The sequence below is a fragment of the Ambystoma mexicanum genome, chromosome 11, assembly GCF_040938575.1.
Source record: "Ambystoma mexicanum isolate Mex_15411 chromosome 11, UKY_AmexF1_1, whole genome shotgun sequence".
Taxonomy (NCBI): Eukaryota; Metazoa; Chordata; class Amphibia; order Caudata; family Ambystomatidae; genus Ambystoma; species Ambystoma mexicanum.
This window is the reverse complement of record NC_090934.1, coordinates 1,272,684,455-1,272,703,331: the sequence shown is the minus strand read 5'-3', so window position 1 is coordinate 1,272,703,331 and position 18,877 is coordinate 1,272,684,455. Positions and strand designations below refer to the sequence as shown.

The 18,877-nt window shown below is 46.0% G+C and overlaps 1 protein-coding gene across 3 annotated transcripts in view; it reads right to left on the bottom strand.

Moving 5' to 3' along the window:
* Positions 1-744: 744 nt before the first annotated feature.
* The window catches only part of PSTPIP1 (proline-serine-threonine phosphatase interacting protein 1), a 378,052-nt gene continuing 359,919 nt past the window's right edge, over positions 745-18,877 (bottom strand). For 2 of the 3 annotated variants that reach the window (XM_069624737.1, XM_069624739.1), the window contains one exon: positions 2,379-2,647. In XM_069624737.1, the coding sequence (XP_069480838.1) occupies positions 2,516-2,647 (132 nt within the window). In that variant the 3' untranslated portion in view covers positions 2,379-2,515. Of the gene's footprint in view, positions 2,648-18,877 lie in introns of all 3 variants that reach the window. The other variant, XM_069624738.1, reaches the window with a different exon arrangement.

The following is an 18,877-nucleotide window of genomic DNA, read 5'->3' as shown; positions in this document are numbered from 1 at the left end:
AACGTTTGTGCTTTTTGTACGTCACGTCATTATCATTGGTAACCGCTGCACAATGCACCAAGTCCTCATACTAGTCCGCACCTGGGCCATCCCTGCACCTGTGCGTTCTGAATGCTCACAAGGCCCAGCAGGACCGCCTCTTTCTTTTCTCTTGATTGCTGTTGTATTTGCCTTTCAATCCCATGTTACTTTCCCTTGCCCTGTGGGCGCTTCGATACACAACTTACTTGATGTATAAGCAACTTACAAATGCGCAATAAATAAATAAAATGGGTGCCCCCTTGAAAAGGGGATATTGAGGTTCTTCTGGAGTGCAGGCTGCGGCCTGACCATGAGTAAAAGACCTCTGAAAAGGGCAGGTTGGGGAATGTCATGATAAAGGGGGCAAGGTTAATAGGGCCAATGTTATTGTCAGATATATGTAATTGGTGGTTTATAATGTACTGCCTATAATATCAGCGTTGAGACCACGCACACGTGCTAAACTGGGGCGATTGAGCAGAGTTCAGAGCGGGGGCTGGTCTCTCTCAAAACCAGTAAAACGCAACGCTGCATTCCAGCTGTGTAAATTCAAAAACAGCTATTTTAAATAAACCTATGCAGAAGGGCTGGACAAAGTATCCATTGGGGCCAAATGGCGCTCTAGAATGGGATTATTGCTGAGCCCGGAATGTTTTCATATGTTCAACTACTTTAAATAAAAAAATGGAGTAAAGCAGTTACCAGCAGTAGAGAGAGCACACATCATTTTAAAAAATACTTTATTTTACATGTGATTTGTACAGCACCAACATTTTAAAAGGCTCTCTTTGCGGCGCTTGGGGCATGGGTGAGGATGAAGGGAAAGGAAGGGTGTACATAAGGAGTTGAGTAGGATGGGTAAACCGATATAAATACAAGTCTACACTCCTGAAAATCCCGGTGCGCTCCAAGTTGAATATCCCAGTCAGGCTTCCTGAGCTGTTCAATGCTGATGAATCTTCCAAAACATACTTAAATACAAGGAAGTTCGAGGCTACCTCAGAAGATGAACCAAGAGGAAGAGCAGCAGGTTAAAGCAGGACGTGTCAAATGGAGATCAGCAAACGGTCTGTAATATGAGAGAACATTATAAGCCTCTTGCACTGGCATTAGAAATAGATGCACCTGGCAACGAAGTGTCAAATGCCACGCTCTCTCACAATTTCCCATTGGATTCCAACCCAAAAACATTAAAAATTGGAAAATATTTCATAGTATTATTTTCAATAAAATTGTGTATACATCATTGCTTAACCGGGTGCATGCCGGACCGTACACATGACAGTTAATAGACTATGAACAGGCAAAGTTGTCCATGGTTTTCCATTTCGCCAATAGACTTGGATGGTAAATGTCTTTCTTTCTGTTGTAAATTTCCACCTGGTCACAGCCCCACTCAAGTTCGGTCTTGTGACTCTTGTTGCGCTTTGATGTATTTTGCTGCCTGTATACAAGCCCACACAGTCGTCCTTTTGTAACGTGTTTGTATGTGAAATTGAAGGGAAAAGGCGAACTCGTAGGATACCTGCACACATGAAGTAATTATTTTGTAACTGGAGTATGCTTTCTATGTTCAAAATTACAAACTAAAACGATCTCACCATTTCACAATTGGCTACATAATCTCCACCAATCGTGTTATGAAATCGGCATTAATTTTGAGGGGGTGACAAACGCGCCATACCCTCGATATGTCATCGATATTCAGTTGAATGACCCTATAGTGGCCTTTGGATAGCAATAAGGCTGTCACCAGTGACCTTTCCCATCCGGAAGCCATGGCGCTTCCTGCATAGACGATACAATCCCATTGTTGGATTCAGATAATTTAAATATGGACTCGCTTTGGGGCTTTGCCGACCAAGTGTGATATACAAGATCATGTGCGACCATCGCCCTGCTTACTAGTGTGGCGCTCTGGAGCGTACAAAGAAAATGACGGTATCTGTGAAATGAACACATGGTGCAGGAACGGTCTCTTATTGTGAATATCGGTTGGACCCTAAAGAAATCGTAAACAAATCAATTTCTAAAGAGTTGCATGTAAAGAAACAAGTCACAGGTCAATGCGACACAACAAGACATTTCCTATGATTGAAAAAAAGACTACGGCTGGAACAGGATGGTCCATTGCATGGCTTCCTTCCTCCACTGGAAACACCAAGGAACCCCACTCTGTACAGCTCTAGAAACATGATGGCAAGGCCTTTTGTGGACAAGGTATCTCGCCTATGTTTTGTGTCAATTACCATAATTTGTCAAATGTCCTTTCATGGGATGACAATGCAATTTCTGTTAGAATGTTTCAATGTCAAACTATGAGCACATTGTTATACATTGGGAATGTTTTTTTTAAAATTAAAGCCAGAGCTAAATATCAGTGTATAGGATAGTCATCTGTAATTCGACGTCCATGTGTTCCTTGGCTGTTATCACTAAAGGGCTCATTTGTCTCAAGGACCCACGATGACAAAAATATAGCTGCATCTCTTCTTCATAATCTTTCAAGGTATGAGCCCGGCACAAATCCTTCTTCTCCATTGCACTCCACGGTCCACCAGCCATCTTCTCCTTCAGAGATTACGTTCACAACATCTCCTGCACTGATGCTCAGCTCGTCTGGGCCCTGAAAAAAGTACAAGAACATTTGAAAGCATCCATGGAAAGCTGTTAATAAACCAATTTCGAGCAGCACCATCATAAGTTAACAGCTGGGATGAGTATGAAGAGGTTCTGTTAAAATGTGACATCCAACGTAGCTCTGATGCTAATTTATGTATGGATACATTTTCAAAGGTATTTAACAATTGCAAAATTGGTCAGTCTGACTTTTTATAAGATAGGCGATACATTGATCAAGAAATCATGTTTTGAGAAGAGCATTGGCCATTTTCTTCCCAGCTGCATCTTTACACCAGATCTCTAGCACTAAGTGGAGGACACTCATTTCTCCCCACACAGGGGTGTTACCTAAATGCCCATCTTGGTGTATGCCGACGTTATCGTCTTAAGGGACTAAGCACAGTATGGTTGCAGCGAAAGCCTAAAGAGTAGCATGATTATCGGCCGATTTAGTTTTTTTAAAAAATAAATCTGTTTATTGATTTACAGAACATCAATACATAACTGTTAGGGAGAATTCTCTGTTTAGGTTGAATTTCCTAACCTAGTGAGTCCCCCAGCAGCGTTGCTGGATTTTTGGGGTTTATTTTTTTCTCCTGCCAAGAGTGAGACTCTTTTACCCTCACTCTTAGCCATGATTTGAGTGTGTTTCTTTGAATCTAGATGTGTTTAATGGGCTATGGGGTCTTTTACTCCATAGGGCTTCATGTGTTTTTGTGATGTGTGTTACACAGCACCCTCAGTGCAGTAACACAGGGGTGTCATAGTGACCCCCCAGTATAGACTCCATACCCTGGGACTGACTACTGTCTCCCAGGGCATGTAAAGTCACCATTGACTTTACTAGTCTTAAATTCTGAACAGAACCAGTACAAACCATCATATTGTGGACGGTACTGGCTGGGGCAATTCAATTGCCCCGGGGTCTGTTAGTCGAGGGGGCACGTCTCCCTCCCCCCTGATCGAGTTTTGGCTGGTGGCAGTGGATACTACTTTTTATATTCAACCGCAAATATTTTCCTATGGGATTTCCCATTGTTTTAGGCTACTACCTTTATTTAATTATTTACGGTAGCCTCAAACATACCGCCGGTTTATTTAATTAATATCAATTCTCCGGTTGGTATTTTTTTGCCAAAACTTGATTCTAAAATGGCGTTTGTGTTCTCTTCTGTGACTCCAACCCAAGTCGAGCCCTTTGTTCCACTTTTTGGCGGGCTTCTCCACAGAAGCCCTCCAAAGTGGTGCCCCTCTGTCTGGGGTACTTGGGAGGGGTGGGGGGGGGGATTTAGGCACCCTGGACTGAGTTGCCTAGGCAACTCAAGTCGCACTCGTCCTGATTGGCCCAAGTGGTGAGCCGGGTGGCTCACCACTTAGCATGTTTGAGTGACAGCTAGGCTGAGTGAATGGGGGTTTTCTGCATAAAAGCAGGGCTTTGGGGACTGGAACTTCAGAAGTCGCCACAGGACCTAAGAATCCGACGAGGGAGAAGCTGAGCCGACCTGCCACGACACCACCACCGGTGGAACCCTGCTGGACCGCCTCACCACTTTTTCCAACGACAGAGGAGATCTCCCGCCGGAGAGTCTTCTCCCTTTGACTGGTGGGGATAACCAGTTTCACCGTCTTTTCGCCTTCCCGACGTACCTCGTGGCTGCCTTGCCTGTGCCAAGCACCCCGGCAACCGGGATACCACGTTTTACCACGACCGCGAAACAAAGGTACCACCTTTAACCGGAAAACTCAGCGGCTGGTTTCTTACCTGGTAGTGCAACGACCTTCATCTTTTCTCCAAGTCGAGATCTCTTCCCCTGGACGACGACGCAACTTGCACCCACTGCCAGGAACAACTGCCACCGCTGAAGGATCCTTCCCACTTAAGGTACCGTGTCCCGCCTGGCTTCCCTTGCTATCGACTGTACTGGGTAGATTTAGCCCCCGGTTTTCAAACCTGGGTTAGCTTGGGACACCCTGGCTAAACTTTCCTAAGCCTCTCAACTCTTTTTGAACCCTCTGCAAGACTTTCTAAGCCTAGTGTAACTGTGTGATCTTGGGCGCATTTGTGCTCTGCTCTCTCTAAGAGTGGGCCCAGCCTTTGGACTTTGGCTCACCAGTGACTTTTGCTCTTCTGCCTTGCTAACAGTGCTCCTGAACCTTCGAGTGGTGTACCTTTCCATATTCTGTCTTTTTCCCCTCCCTTTCTCACAAACTTATTGGAGTGTCATCTAGTTAAGCGCTCACCTCTGTATGAAAATAAGTGGTGTTTTACTGTGACTTATCTGATAAGGAAAAAGGGGTGTACATATTACAATAGTAACTGTGCTTAGAATATTTTACAACAAGAGTGCTGGAGTGTTTCACACCGTGTGTTTTTAAATAAATAATTATATACTTTGATACCAAAGCTCTGGTCAGTGTTTGCTTGTATTATTGTATCTGAGTGCCTATTGTGTTTACGTTGCATACTGACTAACTCTTCTTGAGGGAAGTCTGACTGCTCAGCCACAGCTACCAGGTAAATCTTGGTGGTACAGACTGCTACCAAGTGGGTTTACTGCCAACACCTGTAGTCTTAAATCTTTTGCAGTGTTCCCTAAGGGAACTGCACAGGTTTCTGCCTAACAATAACAAGTACGACTTATGCATGATACAGTTAAGGTGCCTTCCGGGCGTCGGTGTGGAGAGTGCATGATGGAATGTACCAGTTCTTAGTGTTCCGGCGTAGCGCCCAGTTAGGCCTTGTCTTCCCATTTCCCCCATATCTTCGTAAATTTCCGGGTGCTACACCTGGCTCTGTATATCCTCCTTTCCAGACCCATGCAGTGGTCCATGTCTGCCTCCCATTGGTTTAGTTTGGGGGTATTCCGCTGAGCCCCATGCAGCTGCTATCAGTCTTTTAATCAGCCCGAGGGATACGGCCATGAAGGTTTTCTCATGGTTGTTAGTCAGTGCTTTCCCAAATTCCCAGCAATGCTAGTTTGGGGTCCAAGGGGATCGGGTCCCCAGTTCGATGGATAGTTTCCGGGTACATTTGGCCCTAAAGATTCTAATTTGTGGGCATTCCCACAGTGTGTGGTAGAATGTGCCACCCTCCATTCCGCATCTGAGGCAGTTGTCATTGTTTACTCTCCCCCACTTGTTTAGCATTGTCCGAGAGTAGTATACTCTGTGGAGGATTTTAAATTGAATCAATTGAAGCCGTGCCGCTATCCCAATTTCTCTTGGGAACATCGGGCCTTTACCCATTCTTCAGGTTCGATCCCACCCAGATCCTGCTCCCATTTACGTTGCAAGCCGGCTAGGTTTCCTGTCCCGACCGCTGTTAGTACTTGATATAAGGTGGATGTAACCTTAGTGGGAATACTTGCTTCAAATAAGTTGGCATCCATCGAGGAGTTGCTGGGGATGTTGCTCGGGGGTGGGAACTGGGCCGAAATGGCGTGGGATATTTGCCTGTATCTAAATCCCTCTGCTGTGGACAGCCCATATTGCATTTGTAATTCCCGGAACAGCCTAGGCTTGTCGTCCTTTATGACGTCTGCCAGGGTGTCTATCCCTTTCTTTGCCCAGCTTTCCAGGTACCCCACTTTCAAGAGTTCCCCAAGGAGTGCATTGTGCCAAATGGGTTGCGCGAGGGTCGGTTTTTGGCCCCATCCTATATCTTGATGAGCTTCAGCCCAACTCCGACACATGTGCTTCATTGGCCCGGGTAGGGTTTGCTGATATCGTTTCCCCCCATACCGTGCCTGTTTGGGTGTTCTCACTCCCAGTCATCCTCTTTCCGCTGCAATGTGTGGAAGGGATTGGTCTCCGTGCAACCAGTCGTTTACCGACCCCAGTTGAGCTGCCCAGTAATACCTGCGTAGATTGGGTAGGCCTATCCCTCCCTCCCATACAGCCGAATGGTTTTGATGTAACTAGGCTCTCGCGCAATCTGAATTGGAATGAACGTTCGGCGGAACCTATTTATAGTGAATGCATTGCTATGCAGATCCTGCTACGCTTCAATCAAAGCTATGGTGCAATGTTAATGAAGCCCCTTAAAAGATCTAATAATGCAAAGGCCAAGCCCATGCTTATGTATTGATGCCGTGTTTGGGGCTATGAACGCCAACCAACTGTTATCACGTCTCAAGTGTGGTGCTGGAGATGGGCCTTAATGTTACTGCCGTTCAGGTTTGCAGCGGTTATTACATTTGAAGCTGGCATTGCCCTTCTAGAGATATTCTGCGCAAGAATGTCCCGCATTGATTTCTTACGTTAAACGGGGAGACAAGTTGATGAAACGGACAAATCGTGTTTAAATGAGGACTAAAAAAGGGTCATACTCCAGAAAACATCTGACGGCACATCCAGGAGACATGAAGGAGGCAGCAAATGTGAATTGAGTTGCATTATCTGCTGGCTCCTGCCACCAAACCATCCATGAAATGTATACATGCAAGGAGGCAATTGGTTGCGATCTTCGGACGTTATCCCACTATGTCAAAATTATTTGTATGTTCCCATTGTTGCCGCCACTATGCTACCTGCTGAAGCCTACAGTGGGCCACTGAATCAAAATGATTTCTTGCCCACGTACTACCCGTTGATGCACACAATGTGCCACTGAGTCAAAAGGACTTGTTTGCCCCAATGCTGCTGACTACTGTTGCTTCCCCTCGGTTGCCTTTTGATGCCTGCATTGTACCACTGAATCAAAATGCTGTTCCTCATGAATTGCCTGCCCCTAGGCTGCCACTTGCTGTTGCACCCAATATGCCTTGTGTCAAGAGTGCTAATCCTGCAAAATTACTTGTCCCAACCTTCCCCGGCTCGCTCAGCTGTGCCCTAATTAATGCCCGGTTGCTTCCTGCTCATGCCCTTGACATTCACGACCTCATCAAGAATGGAAACCTAGATCTGCTAATTATCACAGAGACCTGGCTCCATGATGCTTCAGGACCTGCCTTAGCCCTAGCCGCCCCCCAGGGTTACACCATTTCCAGGCAAGATCGCCCCATTTTAAAAGGTGGTGGGGTAGCCCTCATTGCCAAAGAGTCAATCGCAATCAGAAAGGTTCACAGTGAACTCGTCTTCAACAGCGACTATCTGCTTGTGAAAGACAGCCATCAGCATCATCACCCTCCACATTCTGTACCGTCCTCCCCCTCACGGACTTCCAGGAATCCCTCCTACCTACACGCCATCTCGGACAATCTAAAAAAAATCACTAAATCAATTCTCCTGGGAGACCTCAATTTAGGCTTGAATGACCCATCTGTCTTGCACACAGCCACCCTCAACAAAGCCCTCTCTACCTTAGGTTTCAAACAAGCTGTCACTAATCCTACCCACATAAAAGGTTGCACCCTTGATTAGATCGCTCACCATAACTGCACTCCTTCCATCACCTCCATTCCTTGGTCTGATCACCACGCCATCCACTTTGAGCTTAAACTTACCAAAGAGCCTGCGACACACATGCCACCTCTCCCACCTGCCCTCGCTAGGAGCTCCTGGCAACTCACAAAGGAAAGATTCCTACCCCACCTACTTTTGCCGGCCCTCCAGCCCCCTTTTTCCAACCCAGACACCCTTGCCACTAACTAAATCTCTACCATTTCCCAAGCAGTTGACGCCGTAGATCTTCTCACCCTCAGAAAGGCCAAACGTACCAAACATACTAATGCATGGTTCTCCCCTGAACGTCTTGAACTACGGGCCAAGAAAAGAATAGCACACTCCTCCTGGCTAACCAAACCAACTGATTACCCTAAACGTTCAAAACCATATCAAAGGAATACAAAGCTGCCATTATCAAAGCAAAATGGAACTAATTCAACTCCAGGATTGCAAATGCCAAGTCGGGTTACAAAGAGATGTTTGCCATCTTTAGAGAGCTGGAAACGCCAGCTCCCACCCTACAAAACCTCACCAAAGAGAAGGAATGGTGTAACAGTATCCAGGATGACATGCTGGATAAGTTGAACTATCTTCAAAATAAAATCATTGACCACCAACAGGCCCTAGAAAAACATATCTCTTCCGTCCATTGTAAATCCTTTAAGGGAATGAGCGCGCTAGAGGTTGCAGCACTCCTCAAATCCATCAAACCCTCTAATTGTAAAGGAGATGCCTGCCCAACCCAGCTGATCAAAGAAAGTGCACCACCCTAGTACCTTTCATAACAGCTTTTATCAACGCCTCCTTCACCTCAGGCCATGCCCCTTCCTGCCTTAACAAAGCCTGGGTACAATCGCGCCTGAAAGAAAAACTCTCGACCCAAGTATCCCAGCAAATTACAGACCGATCACTACGTTCCTCTTTTTACTCAAAATCCTTGACAAAGAAGCTTACCTGCAGGTACATAAATTCCTAGAGTACAACAACTTGCTGGGACTCAGGCAGTCTGGCTTCAAGCCTGGCCATGGGACTGAAACCGCATTAATGGACCTAAAAAAAAACAGATCGATGACCTCAAGGCTACAGGAAAACCAGCTCTCCTTTTACTCCTCGACTTACCTGCAGCATTTTACCTGGTGAACCATGATACTCTCTGCCACCACCTCTCATCTGCTGCCAATTTCTCATGGAAAGCTAGAGCCTGGGTCACATTATTTCTTCAAGAAAGAGTGATGAAAGATTTCTCTGGCCTAGCTTGCGCAAACCCTAATTTCATTAAATGTGGGGTCCCTCAAGGATCATGCATTTCACCCACCCTCAACAATGTACTCATGAGGCCTCTTTTTAACTTTCTGGACGCGCATGGCATCACATATACTAACTATGCGGATGACACGCAGATCCTCATCCCCCTAAGTGGCGACTATGAAGCCGACCACAAATCTCTTAATTCCATCTACTCAGAGATCCAAACCTGGATGGCGGAAAATTTGGCTGTGCCTCAACGGAGAAAAAACAGAGCTATTACTTATTGGCTCACCAGGAACGCTCAAACTTGATTTAAAGTACAAATCGTTCTCCGTAGATAACACCCCCATCCCTGTCTCACAAGCAGTGAAAACCCTGGGTGTCTATCTGGACATGAACCTCTCAATGACCAGACAGGTTAACGCCATCTCATCTGCCGGCGCCTATCACTCTAATCTGATTACGGCAGCTAGACCTTTCCTAACAAAACAGAACTGCCTTACAATAGCCAGGGCAATAATTGGGTCTCGGCTGGACTATTGCAATGCCCTCCTGGTGGGCACTTCTGCCAAAAACATTAGAAAACTTCAGACGTTCCAAAACAATGCTCTTAGAGCCACCACTGGTATCTCCAAACGGGACCACATTTCAGCAACTAGAAAACTTGCCCACTGGGGGAGCCAAGGAACGTATCATGTTCAAAACCCTCGCCCTCACCCATAAATGTCTGCATGACACCGCCCCCATTTACTTTCCACCACGTTTTTTCAAATCTTCCTCTGACAGACCCACCAGAACGACCTACATAAATCGGATCACCATCCCTAAGACCCTCAGGGCTCTGCCACAAGGACGGCCAACATAAATAGGATCATCATCCCTAAGACCCTCAGGGCTCTGCCACAAGGACGGCCTACATAAATAGGATCACCATCCCTAAGACCCTCAGGGCTCTGCCACAAGGACGGCCTACATAAATCGGATCACCATCCCTAAGACCCTCAGGGCTCTGCCACAAGGACGGCCTACATAAATCGGATCACCATCCCTAAGACCCTCCGGGCCCTGCCACAAGGACGGCCTACATAAATCGGATCACCATCCCTAAGACCCTCAGGGCCCTTCCACAAGGACGGCCTACATAAATAGGATCACCATCCCTAAGACCTCTGCCACAAGGATGGCCTACATAAATAGGATCACCATCCCTAAGACCCTCAGGGCTCTGCCACAAGGACTGCCTACATATATCGGATCACCATCCCCAAGACCCTCAGGGCTCTGCCACAAGGACGGCCTACATAAATCGGATCACCATCCCCAAGACCCTCAGGGCTCTGCCACAAGGACGGCCTACATAAATAGGATCACCATCCCTAAGATCCTCAGGGCTCGGGCTGGAGGAGCCAGATTTCCAGTCATTGCAGCAACCAACTAGAACTCCCTCCCTCTGCACGTCAGAAATATTGACTCGCACACATCATTTAGGAAAGCTGTCAAAATGCTACTGTTTGTATAAATGCACAATGGGAACTTTTTTGTAACAATCATTTGTGTATGTTCATGACTGTACTAAGCTAGGCCTTTTCTCCCTGTAACCATGAGCTAAGCCTACATTCCTGAAACTAAGACATCTTCTTGCAACAGCGCCTCGATGCCCACGGGCTGTAGCGTGCTTTACAAATCTAAATAAAAATCAAATAGGCAGACCAATGGTAGTCAAGCAGCAATACACTCTGTCTGTAGAACATGTGAAGGTTGCCTGTGGGATCTTCTGCATGCTTAGCACAGGTTGGTATTCCGTATAATTTTGACTGGGACAGAGAATGGCCCTTGAATTTCACGTAGCCTGGTTTGGAAGGCGGCGTAGCCTGATGTTATGCAAGTGCGACTGGCATCTGGTGGACTATCTAACTTTTATGTCCTGTCTAAGTGACTCCATAACCTCATCACAGCTGTGATGTCTGTCAGTGGAAGGGTGTAATGAGGGCAGCGGAAACATAAAATGGGGGCATGTCCTCTTAATAGTGGTCTGGAGATTAATAACCATAGTAGAATGTGGAAAGCAGTGATCACTTACAGCCTGATAAGGAATGCTTTTAATTTTGGCTATCAAGGGCGCAGGGTCCTTTTCGGCATGATAGCTCAGTGAGTCAGGTGCTGTATTTTGATATCTCTGCGTGACCTGCAGTCACAAGTTGGAATCCCACCACATGGACTACTGAGCCCTTTATCTTTTGCAGGTTAAAACATGGAGTACCTTTTAAACTGGGTAATTATAACATCTCCAAAGGGGTGCCTGGGTAACTTAGATCAACCCCTCATTTTGTTAGTGAATATTAATATTGCTGTAGCTAAACTCAATTAGACCTTCTGTGGAACTCTCTAACAACATTTATTTTGGAGGTCGACAACAGCTTGTCTTTTAGAAAAGAGCTTGAAACCATCCTTTCCCCCCAAATAAGATGAATTTCTATATTTACTTCTGTAATCGTCGTTCTCTCCCCTGCCCCGCTCACTGGACAAGAGCCTTAGCATGGTTAGAATCGTGTCCAGTGCCAAGGCACCCCTTTGGTGGTAGAAACGGTGCTATATAAGTACACAAACTATGTTTACAGCACTTGGTAGCAAAAGGAATCAGCAGTGAAGTACTACATAAGTTGTGTTCTTTTTTGTTCACGCTCAAGGGTAGGGTATGATATGGCATTTACAAGTTCTATACAGGTAATTGCATTGGTGTGTCTTAATGGGAAGTCATTTCTTGACAGTTGGATCATAAGTGTTTTATCCCATTAATGGCCGTGGAAAGTGCAGTAGAAAATGGATACCTCCGGTTTGAGGGACATTTTTGCTACACATAGTAATGGGACACCTTTCTATGTAACACTGGTATACTCTCTCCTTACATGGAGCTTTACATCTTGTGTTCTGTGTATTTGATTCCATTTATGTGAATTGTCACACTCCTACCTTTTTTAAATCGGTCTGAACTTTAGCACCCATGTATACATTCAACAAACGATAAATTGAACCTCATTACGAATTTGGCGGTATTGGTAAAACAGATGGTATTTGGACATTCCACCTATGCTTAATTTTGGGTCCCCTTGACTCCTGATCTCACTTTTTCAATTTCCTTCGAGCTTTGCTCTTGCTGCCTTACTCCTAGGGTGCCTGGGCAATTACCTTGAATTCTATTTTCACTTTTGAATTTTAAGGCAGTGCCTTAGAGTTCCACAATGAAGAGGGTTGTTGGCTAAACGCCATGATTGGATCAAGGTGTCATGGAAGACTACTGGGGTGGTTCTGCCAGCCCCCACCATCCGAACTTAATTTATATCGCTATGGTGCACGAACTGGACTACCTTTCTGGGATTGGAACCTGTGGCCAGAACTCTGCAGCAGGCACAGTGCTGCACACTGTTGCACACAGGTCACAGTGTGGTGGGTGCAATACGTCCACAGGCTTTGGTACGTGAGATGCAGCATGCCAGGTCACCTTACCCAGCTACCTTACTGGGGTTTCAAAACACATATCACAGACACACACCAAGAAATGCAGGGCTTCAGGGGGGACTCTTATGTTGAGGGATGCGAGTCCCTGCAGCTGTTTGTTATAGAGAAGTGGAGGCTGGGGGAGGGGTTGCTAAAGCCACGCGAGCAGGAGTTATTTCAGGGCATGTGTGTTTTTAGAACAATGGGTCACGATAGGAGCAGACTTGTCGGCGTGCGTCCGGGGTAACGTAAGGTCACTCTGCACAGAACGAGTGGTGACATTGAAGCGCAGTTCGTTGAGAGAATGACATATGCATCCTGTGATACATATTTGAAATAATTTGCGCACTCAGTTGAATGTAGTGAAATGTAATTAACTGGTATACACGTGGGTTATTACCAGAGGTTTTGCACTACCAAGTCTGTCTCTTTATTGCTTAGACCAAGACTTCTTGTTCACTGATTAATACATGATGGACTATGATTGAAAGCTGTACATTTTGAACAAATTGATTATAAACAAGAACAACCTTTCAGCTATTGTAATCCTTTGTTCGACTTTGAGTCATTGGGTTAAAATGCTCAATCAAATAGAATTACAAACAATTGAAAATCCATACAGGCACAATAAATATTCATTCCAAAAACATTTAAACCCTGCAATGTCAGTTGCCGATAGTTTAAGTTAAGAAAACAAATGCATTGAAAACTGGTAAAAGTTTAAAATAGAGTTAAAAATGCATAGAACCTTTAAAACACATATCCAATAAATCCATTAACTAATCAGTTGCCTTCTTTTAGGCCTGCGATCGAGGAGGTCCTCCTTAGACAAACCCAGTGTATGTACTTTGAAACCAAAATCACCACTTCCAGGTTCAACGTGGATTAGCAGAAGCTCATGGCCTCAGCCGTCGTGCTAATGCCGCAAAATAAAATCAAGGGTTTGAGATGCCTAACTCTCAAGATTGTTAGTCCTTCACATATGAACATAAAGTTCACAAGAGCAGCCTCCTCGGCACTGCATACTAGGCAGATGGCGCCTGACATTTTCCCCCAGTGCCTAGTGAACTTGGGTACCCTTCAACCACCAGCACAAAATTCCGAGTAAGGAGCACGAGCAAAAGTGGGAGTTATGATGTCAAATTAGCCTTCATATCCTATGATATGATAGTTTATTTATAACACGCTTAATACCCAGAGGTTTCTAAGCACTGACTCTGGGATTGAACCTGTGGTGCTCCATGTTGTCTTACTTCCAAGGCGCGCATGTTGCCCCTGAGCTCTATCCTCCCGAAACGAAGATGTGTTTATGAGCCAGGTGTTAAGGACCTTGGACCAATCTGAGACAGAGGCTTTCCATGTTGGTCCTTTGGGAAGCAGAAAATGCTGCCTTAACTCTGGACAAGGATTCCTTAGCGATGGATACTGGCTCATCCCAATGGTAGCCACAGGTCCAATGTTTGAAGGCACCTCTTAGCCTGTGCGAACCACGGAATGCTACGCGTGCCCTCTAAGGACATTACATACACCATCGCTTCACGGCATTTAACCAGAGTCGAATTGGTCCAAATCTTTAACCAATTAAACACTGGCCTTAACCCGGCCTCCTCATCAATGGAGCGCAGGTCGCATTCCATAGTATTATCGCATTGGGTGCACGTTGCGGGAGTGAAAGAATGCTTTTAAGAAATATGTTTTCAGTTGTGCGTAGTGATCGAGTGTTCGCATGGCCCCAGATGTCTGCACCATATAGGGCTCACACCTTTGTCTGCAACTTATATACTACTAGTGATGGAGTAACTGAGCCCCCACCATGATTAAAGAATTATTTCAGTGCCCCACTATTTTTCTCAAGGGCGGTATTGGCTTTGAATAGCTGGAGTTGCTTGTAAAAAAAATAGTCCTGCCATGAGATCTGTTCCAATACCCCCCTCCAACACTTAATGAAAGGCCTCGTTTTTAGAGTTTCTGGGGCTGAAGACAAGGACTTTCGTTTTACTGGAATTTATCTGCAGCCGCAGCTCTTCGCGTTTTTGGGTGAAACAGTGGAGCGATGCACAAATGCCTGCCGGGGTGGTTGACGGAAGCATGGCATTGTCCGCACTGTGGAACGCCCTACCTACCGCCTTCCAACCAAGAAGAAGCATTGTATACTCTCTTCACGAAATGGCTGAACACCTGTCTATTTAATAAATACAATTAAGACCCTTTCAAGCTATGCCAGTACAAACACAGTCTGCCTTTTTCCTATGACACTAATGGTCCTCAATGTTAATAATTATGTACTAGCGGCGCGTTACCTACGGTTCTGGGCGCTGCAAACAAATTAAATAAACAGGGCCGAAACCTTTACTTTCCCCATTAAACGTAATGAGTTCTTCGACGGTGCAGTTCATGTATATACAAAATAAAAGGGGCGACAGGGTGCATCCTTGGCTTACACCTCTTGCAACATCTAGGGGTTTAGTTACATCCCCAGCCAAACTCCAGTGGACTACCGCTGTATTGTTGAGTATAAAAGTTGGAGTGGGTTCATCAAATTGTCTTGTATATTCTTAGAGCACAATACTTCCCATAATGACCTTCCTGGGTACTCTGTCAAAGGCAGTTTTAATATGGACGAAAAATGCTTATAATTTGACTTGGTTGGCACTACATGTTTTTGTACAATCCTATGCAAGTGGAAGCCTTGGTCCAGTGTATTCCTACCAGTCCTGGAATCCCACCTGCATATGATTCAGCATCGCCTCTGAGTCAGCCCAGACCTGGAGATGTTTTAGGAGCGCTTTAGCAAATCTTTTTCCAGAAGCGTCCAACAAATATATTGGACAGTAATTTGCTGTTTTTTTCTCTCTCCCACCCTTTTTTATAGAAAGGATTTCGGCGTTCTGCCTGGAAGTGAGGGCCATGTTCTTATCTTAGCTAGCATTGCCATGAAGACCTGAATTACGACTGGGGATCAGATTTTGAGTTCTCCTGTGAACAGGTCAACTGGGAATTTGTCGGGGCCTGCAGCTTTTCCCCCTGCCTGAGATTTAATAACCTCCTCAATCTCCTTCAGGGGGAACCGGAGACTTGATCTCCTTGATGTATGCCCTCCAACTCCGGATACAGTCGGTACATTGCTATTTTCATTTCCATGTGAATTCCTCTAGGTTCTCATACCAGATATTAGGGGATGGACACGCCCTGTTAGCTGTGTCCCCCTCCAGATTCTTATCTGTCACAGATTTCCAAAGCCTGGCAGAATCACCCTTCTTAGCGGTCTCCAACATGCTGGCCCATTTGTTGCTCAAAAATCAATTGTTTTTCTTGATAGTATTTTTGTAGTTGCCTCTCAATGCTTGAAGATGCTCCCTGGGCTCTGCTGACTTCAACTTTAAATATAGAAGAAACACTTTGTTGGCTTCCTTGCAGCCGCTGTCATGCCAAGCCACCTCCTTCCTAGCATTGTGGATTAGGAACTAGTGGCCAAGGTTTGGATACACTTCATCATTTTCTCAAATTACAGCATCAATTCCCTAATTGAGCAATCACTAGAGCAAATGCATTCAATGTGCTCGGTAATTGCACCATATATACCAGGAGCCTGATTTCTATGCTCCGTGACTGACCATTTCATTGAGCGGCGCGCATGGCCACTTATTGTTATGCCAGTGGTATTAGAACAACCTTTCATCAACAGTAGTGGGTGCAATGGGTGGCAGGATTAAGAAATGTCTGGTAATAGACTGCTACTGTGAGATCGAAGACTGTGCTTCCCCCATCCCTTAGCCAATCCTCAGGGTTGGGGTATGGCTGTGCTACCACCCACTGCCGCTTGTCGACCGTGGGGGAGGAGGACACAGCTGGCAGATCCCACAGACTGATATTGCTGACAGCGGACCAGCTATGATTCTGCAGCCTCTTCTGGAAGATTCTATGCCCCTCTAGGTGAAGTGCAGCTGCCCTGTGTATTTGGCCAGCGGGGTGATTTTCCAGGCATTTGCCATTCTGTTCTCGCTCACCGCGGTGCAGCAGATGTTTTGTATGCTCATAGAAGCCCTATAGGGGGAGCCTTCAAAGCGCTCCTTCACTCACTACTTTTTGCATCCCTGCGGTCAGTGATGGAAATGGAAAAAATGTGGTGGGGGATCCCACAACACAAGGGCCGGAGTGGGGGAGGAGTTTGGCGGGCGGTGCCCGATGGGGAGTTGTCTAGAAGGGGCAGGGCTCATACTGGACATCCAGCGACGCTGGAATACGTAAAAATGGTTAAAAAAAAAAAACACGCCCGAAACAGCAGCATTACCTTTTACCGCAACGTACAACTATCAGTGTTGTACATGTAGCGAGCATTGTGCATTACACACCAGTGCCAAAGCTGCGGTAAAAGGCAATTCTGCCGTCGCGTGCGCTTATCTTTTTTTGTTTCCTTTTTTTTTACTATTCCAGCGCGGTTCGTGGTCTTGGGCGGCTCACTCTGGCCGGATCCCGAGATCTGGCTCCATATCTGGTGCCGGATCTCGGATGCGCCGAGAGCCGGCCCAATGACCAGCACTGCCTGCGTTCAAGCGTTGATCCACACCTGCGAGGCCTAGATCAGCAAGATGCTCACCAGAGAATGTGTGACCCGCGGATGCAGAAGCTATTCCCTGGTGATCCTGCCAGGGCACCAGAATGAGAGGGTTGGTATGAGCTACAGTTTTTTATAGTAAGCCAGGAACATTTGTAGACAGGTGGCTTTGGTGTCCGCTTCGTTGTGAAATCCTGTGTGTCTGTGTGCTGTTGTTGGCGCGGAAGTACTTGCCAAAAGAGCTCCAAATACTGCCAGACATGTCTACATTCCGATGACAGTGGAGCCAATGCCTGAAACCTAAGCGTGCAAATACTTGGATAAATTAAATCAATTTCCATGGGCAAATTTGCATTGGTGACCATGAAATTGGCATTGGCATTTGCATAGACAATGGCTTCTTTGCAATGGTCCTTCATTGCAAATGACATTTTTGAATTGCTCAGCCTATGCAAATGGTAATGCAAAACTTTCATGCATCAGCAAACATGGCCAGAACTGTTGCAACATATGAAATTGCTGAGGTACACATGATTGATGTCTTCCGTTTGCCCTGTGTTGACACGGGGAACTGTGCCTGCTGCAAACAGTGACTAACCACCTCTATTCATAGAAGCCCCATGAGCCGAGGGCAGACTGGTCACATGCTCGGCGATGAAGAGATATTTGTGTGGACGTGCAAACACCTGGTCATCACTGCTATTTGTTTTCTGGGAGGCCCAGCTGCCACTTGTCTGCCTTCTTTGAACACAATAAAGATTCAGGTTTCATTTCTCGGTTTAGTGTTGACCATAGCTCTACAGGTTGTAATGATATATAGGTGTGTAAGCCTATTGACGCGGTGTCATTTTTTTCAAGTTTTCCAGGTGCATTTCAGATGTTCTCTTAAGTTTCATTCATATTGAGGCACTGGAAAAGGAATGGGGGTCGCAGCGGTGTAGACCGGGTAGGGCCTGAGCGGGCAAGGCCTGCCCAAAATCTGTAAATGCCAACTCGACAGCGTTGTGTGGGTATTTACAGATGTTAATATGACTGCGGTGGGCCCAAATAGGCATGGGTGTAATTTTAGGGGTGTTTGTCCCCCCCCCAACTTTCATGGCACACCATGTTGTCCCCATTCATTTGGCTGGGGCACCTTTCCTTCAGATGTCATGTCCCCCCACCCCAACATTATCAGCAAAGTTACTCCACTGCAACTAGGTTAGCTTCAGACAAATACAAAATACAAATACAAATACACTCGTTAGACAATCCTGGCTACTCCCGCACAGCCAGCATGTGGAATTGTCTCTTACATCAGAAGGCAGTTCCCCAAAGAATATGGCGCCAGGCCAGGGTAGAAAATTAGTTGGAACAAGACGCAGCAAAAGTTTGTCTTTCCGGAGCGCTGCTCTGTTCCTAGGCCCAGGGCCAAGCCCCACCTGGTCTCAAGCCAAGCTTTTGCACGACCAGCCAGTGCACGAGACAATGCTTGAGAAGAATCGGCACAGGAGGGTGAATGCAGAAAAGGCTGTTTATGAGCTGCCCAATATATGTCTTGCAATTTACAGA